We start from the raw sequence: 13,362 nt of genomic DNA on the forward strand, positions 1-13,362 counted from the left end.
TCGGTTAATTGTGCCTCTTTCTCTTACTTCACTGGCATCATTGTAAATTACCACTAAAATGATTGTGCTATCATGGGATGTTGTGTATGGTAAGGGTTATTGCCCTCTCTCATACCACAATCATGCCCTAAAGTATGGGCTAGGTATACTTGGTCCTGCCTCACCATGGGGGGGTGGGGATGGAGTAGATAATCGCTCGAGGTCCCTTCCAGCCCTACATTGTTATGAATCTATGTGTGGCAAGATGATTCAGCTTGTATGGTGATAGACAGGATATAAAAACCAGAACAGGTATGTTTGAAAATGAGAAAAATGAATTTCTTTTAAAAAGCTTATATTATAGCAGGGGTGGGCAAACTTTTTGGCCTGAGGGCCACATTGGGGTATAGAAATTGTATGGCAGGCCATGAATACTAACAAAATTGGGGGTAGGGGTGCAGGAGGGGGTGAGGGCTCTGGCTGGGGGTGCGGGCTCTGGGGTGGGGCCAGAAATGAGGAGTTCAGGGTGCGGGAGGGGGCTCCGGGTTGGGGCGTGGGGGGCACTGGGGTTGAGGGGTTTGGGGTGCAGGAGGGGGCTCCAGGTTGGGACCGAGGGGTTCGGAGGGTGGGAGGGGGATCAGGGATGGGGCAGGCTGTTCGGGCACGGGGGGGTGAGGGCTCTGGCTGGGGGTGCGGGCTCTGGGGTGAGGCTAGGGATGAGGGGTTTGGGTGCAGGAGGGTGCTCCAGGTTGGGACCAAGGGATTCGGAAGGCGGGAGGGAGATCTGGGATGGGGCAGGCTGTTCGGGCATGGTGGGGGTGAGGGTTCTGGCTGGGGGTATAGGCTCTGGGGTGGGGTTGGGGATGAGGATTTTGGGTGCAGGAGGGTGCTCCGGGCTAGGACCAATGGTTTCGGAGGGTGGGAGGGGGATCAGGGATGGGGCAGGCTGTTGGGGCACTGGGGGGGTGAGGGTTCTGGCTGGGGGTATAGACTCTGGGGTGGGGCTGGGGATGAGGAGCTTGGGGTACAAGAAGGGGTTCTGGGCTGGGACCGAGGGGTTTGGTGGGCGGGAAGGGGATCAGGGCTGTAGCAGGGGATTGGGTCACGGGGTGGGGGGGGGCTCAGGGGTGCAGGCTCTGGGCGGCGCTTACCACAAGCAGCTCCCGGAAGCATCTTCCCACTCTGGCTCCGAGTCGTGGCCAGGCGGCTCTGCACGCTTCCCTGTCTGCAGGCGCCACCCCTGCAGCTCCCATTGGCTGGGAACCGTGACCAATGGGAGCTGTGGGGGAGGTGCCTGCAGACAGGGAAGCACACAGAGCCGCCTGGCCATGCCTCCGTGTACTACCTAGGAGCCGGAGGGGGGGGGGGTCATGCCGGCAACCCCCCGACCCCGCTCCCTGGTAGGAGCTGAGGGCCAGATGTGGCCCGCAGACCATAGTTTCCCCACCTCTGTACTATAGGATACTTACAGTGCTATCTAATTAATGGCCTACTTACTAACAGAACTTGTAATGTGCCGGCCATGATAGTACTTAGGCGTAGCGTTCAGCTGTTTGGCAGAAATCCACCAGCTTTTCATTTCTCTATAGGCACAGTCTACAGCACAGGGAAGTCCATGGAAAGATTCCCATTGACTTAGTGGACTTTTATTAGTCCTTCTACCTCCAGAATTCTAGTATAACATGAATAAAGATGTTATTGCCTGGTACAGCTACATTTTATGTTAAATAGAAAAATATACCGAGCTGTAACAACTGTTTTTGTTTAAACAGATATGTTGCAAACAATGTGACGACAAGTGCACCTACAACTACAACTACAAGCGCAACTACCAGTGCTCGTAAAGCTACAACTACAACTGCAAGCGCAACTACCAGTGCTCGTAAAGCTACAACGACAACTGCAAACACAGCTACCAGTGCTCGTAAAGCTACAACTACAAACACAACTACCAGTGCTCGTAAAGCTACAACGACAACTGCAAACACAACTACCAGTGCTCGTAAAGCTACAACTACAAACACAACTACCAGTGCTCGTAAAGCTACAACGACAACTGCAAACACAACTACCAGTGCTCGTAAAGCTACAACGACAACTGCAAACACAACTACCAGTGCTCGTAAAGCTACAACGACAACTGCAAACACAACTCCCGGTGCACGTACAACTCCAACTCCCAGTGCAAGTACAGCTGCTACAGACAAACCAGCAGGTATGTACTGTATTCCCTGGTCTTCCCTTTTTTAGAAGATGGGCTGTGATCCAGGGTGTGAGCAATAAAATTCAGTGCTCACTTTTTAAAATACTGGGAAATAAAAACTCAATGCTGTTGGTCTTAGAAAGGACTATATTCATTAAAAAGTGTCTAGAGGGCCAGATCCTCTACTGGTGTAAAGTGGTAAAATTTTATTGACTTCAATGGAGCTTTGTTGATTTACACCAGCGGGAGATCTGCCCCAACTTCTGTGCCTGGAAACTCCCACAAAGATTTGGTGGGATTGCGTGGCTATGAATGAATCAGAGACTAGAGAGAATTTATACTATATAAAAGATATTTCTTCATTCAAATGCATTGTTGATTCTCAGTGGTTTAGATAGAATAAATATAGTAAACGATCTATACAGTCCAACCCAGTACTACTGGGTCATAGGTGTAATGCCATTGGCTTGACCTTGAGGGTCTTTAATAGCATTACAGCAGGGCTGAATTTGGCCCATTGTGGTTAAGCACATAGCCACTGTATAGGATCATTTGACTTCTGAGTCAACTAAATGGAAATGTCACAGTCTGTGCAGACAGAACCAATGCTGGCACCATATATGGGAAAATAAAGCCTCTTACATGAGCAGTGGTAATTTAAAAGAGCTATACCATATGCTTTTGTCCAGGGATTGCACAAGTCTTTACTTTTCAGTGACACAAGTAACAAAGAACATATGGCAGATGTACACTAAATGTTTGCAGAAAACACATATCTCCATGTAAATATACGGTTACACTTTCATTAGGGGTCAACTTTTTCATCAGCTTGCAGAGGAGACACAGTCTCATGGAGTTTTCAGCCAGTTTTCTGACGGTTTTATCCAACAGTCTATCATAGTTTTATCCAGAGCTAGGCAAACTCTTCATTGCAAATAATTTGACTCATTTAGACCTATTTTCTGTTTATAAATTACCCTTGGGTGGACATTGGGCTAGGGCTTCAGCTGGTACACCTCTACCCCGATATAACTCTGTCCTCGGGAGCCAAAAATCTTACCGCGTTATAGGTGACACTGCGTTATATCGACCTTGCTTTGATCCGCCGGAGTGCGCAGCCCTGCCCCCCCCCGGGAGCGCTGCTTTACTGTGTTAGATCCAAATTCGTGTTATATCGGGGTAGAGGTGTATAACTCAGAAGTCAATGGAGCCATGCCAGCTTATAATGTGGCCCGCTGGTGTTTGCAGATTTGTTTGCCATTTGTAATTGCTAGGAACTTCATACAAACATATTTCAGTTTGTGGGAGGATTGTTTGCTTTGAAGATGTCTTTGACTAGTCACTATTTTTCTACATGGACCGTGATTTGGTCACGTGTCACATCGGATAGCTGGGTGATGGAAATTTTTATAAAGAGGAAGAGGGAAAGCAGCAATGTTTCAGTGCTCACATGAACATTTCTGCCACTGACCTTCACATGATAATATTTGTGTTCAAGGTTTCCCAAGAGTCCGCTTTCCGTGAACTTTCTTATGAACAAAAAATGTTGCTGGTGCCAATGAGTGTGGAAAAGCCAATTCGCATCTTTTAGTCAACGAAACATTCAGAAATAGGTTTTTGCAGCTCCACCCAGCTCTAGTATTGTCTCTAGAAAGAAAATTATGTGTATGTGAATGAAAAGTATTGAAGAAATATTGTGCCATTTAGAACTGAATTGCTGATTTTGAGGAGTTGAAGTAACACATGGCACTACGTGCTTTCTTTTTTTAAGCTCTAACCCTGGTACCTATAAGTAAGCTGGAGAGAGCAGAATAGGGTCTGGTCTATACTAGAAAATTAGGTCGGCATAGCTACATCACTCAAGGTTGTGAAAAATCCACACCCCTGAGCAGTGTAGTTAAATTGACCTAAATCACCTTGTAGACAGCGCTAGGTTGATGGAAGAGTTCTTCTGCTGACCTAGCTACCGCCTCTCCGGGAGGTGGATCACCTACACGAACAGGAGAACTCCTCCCATTGGCATAAGTATAGTCTACACCCAAACACTTCTGTTTCAGTGCTGCTGTAGCATTTTAAGTGTAGACTAGCCCTAGGGAAGGGCTGGGGCTGTTCTGCTGTGGTCATGGGGCAATCTTCCTCCAAGACTGTAGCTCAGCAGCAGACCCTAAGGCGTGAAGCAGCCTTCACAGAGCTGCAGTGGTATCTGCAGCTACTGTCCTCCTGCCCCATTTCTGTGGGGATATTTTGGCCACATAATCACAGATCTACCAGCCCTGACTATTCCCTCATTTGCGCAGGCCTCTCAAACCCTACTGCAGCAGTCCAGATTAAGCCCTCTCATTGCACATCCCTTGCAGTCTCCATGGGCTCCTCAAACCATGTCCTTTTTTGAGCACTCAACTCATCATGGTTGCACTATCCATTGATTTTTTCTGGTCCCACAATGGGGTGGGCAAGGATCAAGAGTTCTTTCTTAATGAACAAACATGAGATACTTGAGAAACACTGACTAAAGCAGTTTCCAAGTGTGAATTAAAGAGCATGATTCATTTTCTATAGAGCATCTTTAAAAATTCAGTTCAGAACCATGGTACTATACCATACATGGCATTTCAACCAAGATTTTCACAAGTGACCAGGAATTTGGGGTGTCTCAATTTTTGGGTGCCCAACTTGGCACCCCTTGAAGGGCCCTGAGTTTTAGGAAGGGCAGCACATCCACCCTCTGAAACTCACTTTTGAAAATATTGGCTGTAGTATTCTATAATCTGTTCCATACGGTGATAATTAAAGCCTTGGTTAACCTTCCCATCCTCCTCCTCAGGAACAGCTAATTGGACTAGAATTCCTTATGCACCAAACCCTCCCTGCAGCTTTTCTCTTCGAAGCCCCTGACTTTAGTTTGTGTTGCACTGCAGTTAAAGTGGAGAGTGAAATCCAGATCACTGACATCACTGAGAACAGCGCTAAGCTACGCTGGGTGAACCCTGAACCCCAGACCGTCGACTTCTTTGACATCTCCATCACCTCCACACAGGACCACTCTCTAGTCCTGAAGCTAAACTTAACCAGCACTGAACGGGTGATCGGAGGGCTTAGAAGCGGGCAGAAATACCAGGTAGCAATTACCGGGTACCACAAATCACAAGTCAAAGTAACCTACATGGGAACATTCAGCACAAGTAAGTGTCTTTCTGGGCATGTGGGATGGAATAAACATTTTTTCCAGGGAAGATGTTGAAAACATTAAATGGAAAAAATCACAAACAATGGAGAGTTATTTGGTGATGATTATGATGATTCATGCCTTGATAACGCTCAGTGTGTAACCATATGTCTTGCATTCCACCTCTCAGTGCAGCAGCCTGGTCTGTAGTGCAGTGGCAAACAGAAATTGTTTGCAACAGCAAATACAAGTTGTCATTTCAACTCAGTTAAATTGATGAAGATTTCAATGGAATTAGGCCATTCCCCAAAGAGGTATTTGTTTCTTATTGTGTGTACAGCCCCTAGCACAATGGGGCCCTGATCTTTGACTCAGGCCTTCAGTATCAAAATAGCTCAGCTTCCCAACTGTCCTAGTATAACATATTATATGGGTCCATTCAGAGGGGATTAAGCAGCAGGTTAGTCCTCTGGAGACCCAAACTCAAATCCACATGTAGGTAACTCATGAAAACCACCAAACATTTTGGCGCAGTCGGCGGTGGCTATTCAGGATAAGCCCAAGCTTTTTGCCGCTCAGTACTGAGGTGCATTGGCAGAGCAGTGTGGGGAAGATTGCCCTGTGCCTGCCAGCTCCATGACTGGCTCACTCTAGTGCTGGTAGAGCCTCTCCCAAGGCCCACTGGAGTCATCGGGAGGCTTTCCATTTATTTCAGTGGTTTTTGGATCACGCTTGTCGCAGTTGCTTACCTTTGCGAGCAATCAGTTCACCCACCAGAATGTTCAGAAAAGACGTCAGCCCGAAGAAGAGGCATTTGCATGAACTGAATTAGAAGCTAGGATGCCTAGTAAAAGGATTCCCCCTATCGCTGCTGCCTGCATACGCCCATACTTTGAAAAACAACCCTTCCCACAGAAACACTGCTGAAGAATTTATGGAGAGGGCTGTGTCTTTCTGCCTGAGGATCGTTATTGAACCAGTCCTCTTGACTGCTGTTACACTTTGGGCAAAACCCAGTTTGGTGGAAACTTCCATTGTGAAGAAAGGCCTTTTCCAGGAGAGTTTGGGCTTGACAAGGTCTATGTATCCCTGATTACATTCAGCACAAATGTTATCATCAAAGCAGCTGTTGTGACAGACCCAGACCAGTGGGGTACAGGAGTCTGGTAGAGGGCAAATATACTGGTCACTGGATGAGTAGTTTTCTGTTCCCTGAGTGACCAGAGCAGGGGCTGCACTAGAGTAATCAGGAACCTGCTAGAACCAGTTAAGGCAGGCAGGCTAATTAGGACACCTGGAGCCAATTAAGAAGAAGCTGCTAGAATCAATTAAGGCAGGCTAATCAGGGCACCTGGGCTTTAAAAAGGAGCTCACTTCAGTTTGTGGTGCGAGTGTGAGGAGCTGGGAGCAAGAGGCGCAAGGAGCTGAGAGTGAGAGGGTGTGCTGCTGGAGGACTGAGGAGCACAAGCATTATCAGAAACCAGGACAAAGGTCCTGTGGTGAGAATAAGGAAGGTGTTTGGAGGAGGCCATGGGGAAGTAGCCCAGGGAGTTGTAGCTGTCATGCAGCTGTTACAGGAGGCACTATAGACAGCGGCAGTCCACAGGGCCCTGGGCTGGAACCCGGAGTAGAGGGCGGGCCCGGGTTCCCCCCAAACCTCCCAATTGACCTGGACTGTGGGTTCTTCCAGAGGGGAAGATTTCTGGGCTGTTCCCCAACCCACATGGTGAATCTCTGAGGCAAGAAAATCCACCAATAAGCACAGGACCCACCAAGATAGAGGAGGAACTTTGTCACACTGTATAACTGCTACCGCATCTGGGAACTGCAAATTGCACTGGGGGGAGGGGGACCGACAGCATGCTCAGCTGTTGTACATTGGCATAGCTCCATTGGAACTGATGAGGCAGCACTGATTTACACCAACTGAGTATTTGGCCCACTGGGTGGGATCATCTCCCCTCTCAACCCAAATCCACATGTGAATCACCCCGTCCTATGCAGAAAGAAACCTATCAGTGTTAGCTACTTTTGGGCACCATCCCCTTCCTTCCTCCCAACCTTGTGGAAGGGGGGTTTGGAATCTGTACTATGGGGGGCGGGGGAGAAGGAGTATAGATGCATAAGGCAGCATGCCTTGTGGAGATTGATCTCCCCTCCACTCCAAAAGTCCTGGGAGCAGTTGTATCCAGGAGAGAGTTCTTGGTAGTGCACTTACATTGGGCCTGTGCTACCAGCAACTGTGTAGTGGGGTACTAGGGACCAGAGCAGGGCCTCTGTGCAGATCCCGGGGGATCCTGGAGTTTGAGAGCAGGCCCCATGGACCTTGCTAGGGGTTTCCAGACTCCCCAATAGAACAGTCAGGGGGAATCGCCATTAAAGGATTTTTATGGAGACTTGCTCCCCAGGAATCCCCGACAGTGGGATTTTTTCCCCGGGATGGTGTGATCTGGCCCAACGTAATCACTTATGCATAAACACCGTCTTTGTTATAATACAGAATAAAGCAGCCCATCCTGTTAGCATAGTTGCTGGAGGGAGAAAAATGAATCCCAAACACAGTTACTCTGACATGAGTTACTCATTGTCTCAGCTGCAGCCAATACACATTTCTAGAGTTTATGTATTTATGCAAACAAAACCAGCTCTGAACATTGCAGCAGCTCTCCCTCCCCACACTAGCACATTTTGTTTGCCAACTCTTATTCCATTCCTTCCATAATCAGTATGATCAAGGCTGTGTCCGGTTGACAAGCACAATTCCTGATCCAGACAGTAGATTTCTAGTAGGAAAGAAATAGAAGACAGGTGGCTGGCCTGGACAAGTTGCTAGGGGAGGTGGTGTTGGATTTCCTTTAGCTACATGTGTTGCTCTAGGATTTTTTTTCCCCTTTGGCTGATCATTCCATTTGGTTTTGCTCTTACAGAAAGTATGCCGGTGTCCAAGGCACATTCAGTAGCGACTGCTAATCTGATGGTGAATACTGAGCCCTGGGAACAGCCAGAAATAGGTGAGTAGCAATGCACTTAGCAGTATGGGAGCAGTAGGTTCCATAATTACCTGTGTTGCGACTGTACTAGGTCCTCCGCTAGAGTTTGCTCTAGCTCCATTGAAGTCAATAGACTTCAGTGGGCCTTGATCAGATCCTAGGGTAAACTGCTTGGAAATCAGTGAAGCTAAGATGATTTCCACCAGCAGAGGATCTGGCCCTTTATTTCTGTTATGAATGAAATTATTTCCTCAGGCAGTTAAGGTGCAAAGAGCTGGAAAAGTTCTGTTCATTCAGGGCCAGATTCTGCTGGCCTGCCTGACCCAGAGCAGGACCTTACTCTGCAGAAAGTCACATTGATTTCAATATGACTGCTCAGGGAGTGAGGTACGACACCCTGGGCCTGGTCCAAAACCCATTGAAGTCAATAGGATTCTTTCCTTCAGTTTCAGGGGCCTTTGGATCAGTCCCCATATAAGTAAGCCTGGCACAATCCGGCTCTTAGGCCGATCCCAGGCATAACCCCATTAGCTGTTCTGTACTGTTCTCCTGACACCCTCCCTTTCTGACTTGAAGGTGTAATTGGTGCAGGATGCTCTATGACACACTGCACCATTGTACTGGAGTGTCAGACTGGAGAAGGAATGAACCATTAGATGTTTGGTTCACTTGGCTCCTGGGTGTAACACAGAGCTCTACCCAAGATTCTGTGGCCTACTGGGGAGCAAAAGTGAAAGATTTCCCAGGAATCCTATGAAGAATGGTCATGTGACCTTTTGAGTTGGTTTAGTAAGCTTCCCTCACGTTGTAAGTCCTACCACCTGCCCACCTTCCTCTTCATTTCTTCCACCATGGCATCAGTGGTTTATTGTACTAAACCATTAATGAGCAAGTAAGCAGATCCTATTCAGTGATTAACAATGTGTTTATTATTAACATTTGTTATTAACATGTAACCATTGTAATAATTAATACCTATAATGGCTCCTCCACTTTGTTTTAAATGACCATAAAGATATTACATTAAGGCTACCCCCCCCCCCAAAAAAAGAGAACGTTAAACACCTGATTGCACCTAATGTGATCAGTTACACCTCAGCTAGCACTGATCTCAGCCCCCTGGCTGTAACACCTGATTCACAAATGAGGGAGCTCTGGACCCTCAACTCATGGAAAGCAGCATAGTTTCATTGCAGTCATTGGGGCGGCACTGTTTTCCATCGGCAGAGGACCTGGCTCCCAGTCTGAACTGTAATCCTGAGGTTTGTAACCTTTGTCTTGTTAAGACCTTATTGCTACCTTAACACCATTTTCTTTGAAAATAGGTTCTGTGAATTTGAATTAAAAATGCAGACCTGGAGGGTGAGATTTTCAGAGCTGGCTAGGGGGTTTGGGTGCCAGATTCTCATTAATTTCTAATGGGAATTAGGAAGTTCTTGGGCCAACCCACACAACCCCACTGAGGTCAATGGGGTTTGCCTGGATGTACATGAGGGTGAAATATGGCCCCTGTTCTTTAAACCAGATTGAGTTTATTCAAGTGATTTTTTACACACACCGGTTTACACACACTTCCCCGGGTGCTGTGAAGGACTAGGACTCCTAGGAACATCGTTGCTAGCGTTCCTACCGTTAACCCGGGTATGGGGGAGGGGTGGGGAGGGACAATCTCATTGTGGGTGCAGTGTGTCTAACTACCATTGCATTTCAATCGCACTGCTCAGCTGCAGCACTTTGAACTTGCTGGCTCCAGAATAGAAATATTTCATTTCTTTGTTTGGACGACGCGCCATTGCTGAGGCTACATCTACACTACGGGGGGGGGGGGTCGATTTAAGATACGCAAATTCAGCTACGCGAATAGCGTAGCTGAATTCGACGTATCAGATCCGACTTACCCTGTTGTGAGGACGGCGGCAAAATCGACTGCCGCGGCTCCCAGTCGACGGCGCTTACTCCCACCTCCGCTGGTGGAGTAAGCGCGTCGATTCGGGGATCGATTGTCGCGTCCTGACGAGACGCGATAAGTCGATCCCCAAGAGATCGATTTCTACCCGCCGATTCAGGCGGGTAGTGTAGACCTAGCCTGAGATTGGCTGTAATGCACTGAATGATTCCTTCAAAGTACATTCCTCTCTTCATTTGCTATCTTCCATCATTTCCACTGTCTGTGTGTGAACCATCTCCATTTTCTTTCCCCACCCCCTCCATGGTCCTTCACCTGGAATGACACAGCTACTCTGAGAGCACCAGCCCTTGTCTACACGTTTAACCCTTTGTTTGTCACACCTTCCAAAACAGCAGCACAAGATGTCTGGTGCACTATACATCTATGTGTCCACGTGTGACTTCATAGGACGTACAGTGTACCGCGGGAATGCTTAAGGGTTGATATACGGAACAAAACAGAATCAAAATACATAAATTATACACAATACAATAGCTAATCATGTGTGCCTATGGAATTGATACAGGCTCTCAGAGGACTAGGAAATGTGTTGCTTAGAGTGTCGTGGTACCAGGGGAGCCCAGGTTTCCAGTAGCTAGTGATCTGGAGGAAACCTGCCGTTTGATAAAGAGTTCAGTAGTTCATAAAGTGTCATAAGCTTATCTGGATTCCATCCAGGCACTTAAGACATTAACCAGAATAGCATACTGGAAATACTGGGTTACGCAACCTTAACCTGCATACAAGCTTGTGTGTCAGTTATTTGGCACGGAAAAGAGGCACGTGTTCAAAGTAAGGGCCAAACCCTGCACTCAAACTCCTATTAAAGGGAATGGGATTTTTGCCTGAGCAAGAACTGCAGACTCTAAGTAAAATACTTGAATCTTCAGTTATTTAAGTCAGACCTTATGAAATCAACGAGTTTTTAAAAAAATGTACTTTAAACCCAAAACTCATGCCAAAGCAAATAGGTTTTTGAATACACACTTCAGAGCGCAGGACCCTTCGAGTCCAAGCCTGCTCCCATTAAAAACCGCAGCAGACTTCCCACTGCTGTAAACTGGAGCAGGACTGGGCCACAGCAAGCAAACAATCCCTATCTAGAGATCTCAGAGAAAACCCAAGAAAATCCAACCACCATTCGCTCACAGAAACACCACCGATTCGGAACACTTGAAAATGACAGCTTACTCCTGGAACTCTCCGCTTAAGAAGACAGGGTTTTAAGTTAATTTTCCCTTTGAAATTCCAGACTACACGGTTATCTGAGGAGCTTAAGGGAATTAGTCACACTACTCCCACTGACCTTCCAGGGAAGCTGGCTTCTTTAGCCTCCCTGACTTGGTATCTCAGTGGCTTCATAGGGTTTTAGCCACCTGGAGTACTGAGGAATTTCTTGCTATGGTACTTGAGCCCACACTGTATTTCATGCTTTCTGCCAAGATAGAAAACCTCAGCGATCTCTAAACTGACACCACTACCACATGATTCCTGCCATAGACAAATGTCCAACTCCGACTGACGGCCCAGTTATTCCTCAGAGCGCGTGCAATGGGGGTGTATTGTCCAAGCAGAGGTGGGTGGGAACCACCGTGACTGCATACGGCATAATGCCACAGGGAAGCTGGGGGCTTCCCAAAGCGATACTTGCTAGGCCTGTTGAAAAGGTGCAGGGTGTGTTTCCTGCTGCCACTGGCTGGAGGTGGTGTTGATCAGCCCTCATCCCCATCCTGGTCCCTTTGGGCTGTCCAGCATTGCCATCAGTGCTAGAAATGTCCTCCTCCTCCCAATCCCAACCCCACACACTGTCCCCAGAGAGCATTAGCAGCTGCATTGTGGCTCTCTTCTGCATTGGTGCACACAGGGAATCCTTGTGCCCTCGGACATGGGCATCTCTGAGCCAGCTCATGCCACCCTTGCCCACAGAGGAGCAACCTTACTCAGTGAACGGTTCCATTAAAAACAATAGGGCTGCTCCTGGAGTACAGAATTACCCAGCTTACATAAAGCGGCACAGCCTGGCCCATGACTTGCCCCTCAGTAACGGATGAGCTGACACGGACTACCCCTGTGCTGTGTTTTTCTGCTGAGATCTGCTTGGTAGCAAACTGGAGAGGATCATGAAATCTTACATCTACTGCAAAACGACATCCCAGTCCGACGTTTCGCTCAATTCAGCGCAATCCCTGTGACCCCCCCCCAATATCCCTGGTTTCTGGGGGTTTTGCTTAGAGAGGGCCAGACTGTGAACCCCTGATGAGCTGTTATTTGCACAGGTAGTTTCCATTAACCACTCCTGTGAATAACTGCTCACCATTGGAGCATGGAGCTCACAGTCCGGCCCGGAGAAATCGGGTTTTGACAAATATTGAAATTAGGCCAAAAAATTGTTTTGTTTTATCATGAAACCATGGCAAACAGTAATGTCCCTGATTTCACTTGGGCAGTGAAATGTTTTACACTGTTCTGGCACTTTCACCATGCTCTGGTCTGCCCCTGACTACTACATTGCACTGATTTGGCGCTTATGTCCTAGGCTAGGTAGAGGCACGTACAAGCATAGCACATTTCCTGCAAACCTATGCAAAAACAAAACAAAACCGGAGGCGCATGCACCAGCTGCTTGGCATGTTTGATCTGGTGGGGTTCGTGCAAGAGTATGTGCAGATATGACCTGGCACAAGCAGAGTTCCGGCCAGGCCCAGTTCTACTGATGATTTTTTTAAATGCTTTATTTTCTTTTTTTTTGCTTTCTTTGCCTTTTCAGCTTTTAACACTTTCAGAGTCATTTAACGTTTGCACATTTTGAAATTCAGATTTGACAGATCCTTGCTTGCTGGATTTTGACATGGGCACACAGTGCAAGGAGTATCAGGTTATGTGGTTCTTTGACTACAAAAACAAGATCTGCACCCAGGTTTGGTATGGTGGGTGCGGCGGTAATGCCAATAGATTTGAGACAGAAGCTGATTGCATTAGCAGATGCTTGAAGCCATGTAAGTACCACACGGGGTTAACCATTTTTGCACTTTTATAATATTGTCAAATAAAATTTTAGACTGGGAAGAAATTTTGG

At 47.3% G+C, this 13,362-nt stretch overlaps 1 protein-coding gene across 1 annotated transcript in view; it reads left to right on the forward strand.

The window, feature by feature from the left end:
* COL6A3 (collagen type VI alpha 3 chain) overlaps nt 1-13,362 on the forward strand; it is an 86,350-nt gene that overhangs the window by 58,562 nt on the left and 14,426 nt on the right. Inside the window, exons 39-42 of the mRNA XM_065413388.1 lie at nt 1,752-2,194; nt 5,101-5,364; nt 8,276-8,359; nt 13,103-13,282. Coding sequence (XP_065269460.1) covers nt 1,752-2,194; nt 5,101-5,364; nt 8,276-8,359; nt 13,103-13,282 — 971 coding nt within the window. The remainder of the gene's footprint in view (nt 1-1,751; nt 2,195-5,100; nt 5,365-8,275; nt 8,360-13,102; nt 13,283-13,362) is intronic.

The sequence above is a fragment of the Emys orbicularis genome, chromosome 11, assembly GCF_028017835.1.
Source record: "Emys orbicularis isolate rEmyOrb1 chromosome 11, rEmyOrb1.hap1, whole genome shotgun sequence".
Lineage (NCBI taxonomy): Eukaryota > Metazoa > Chordata > Testudines > Emydidae > Emys > Emys orbicularis.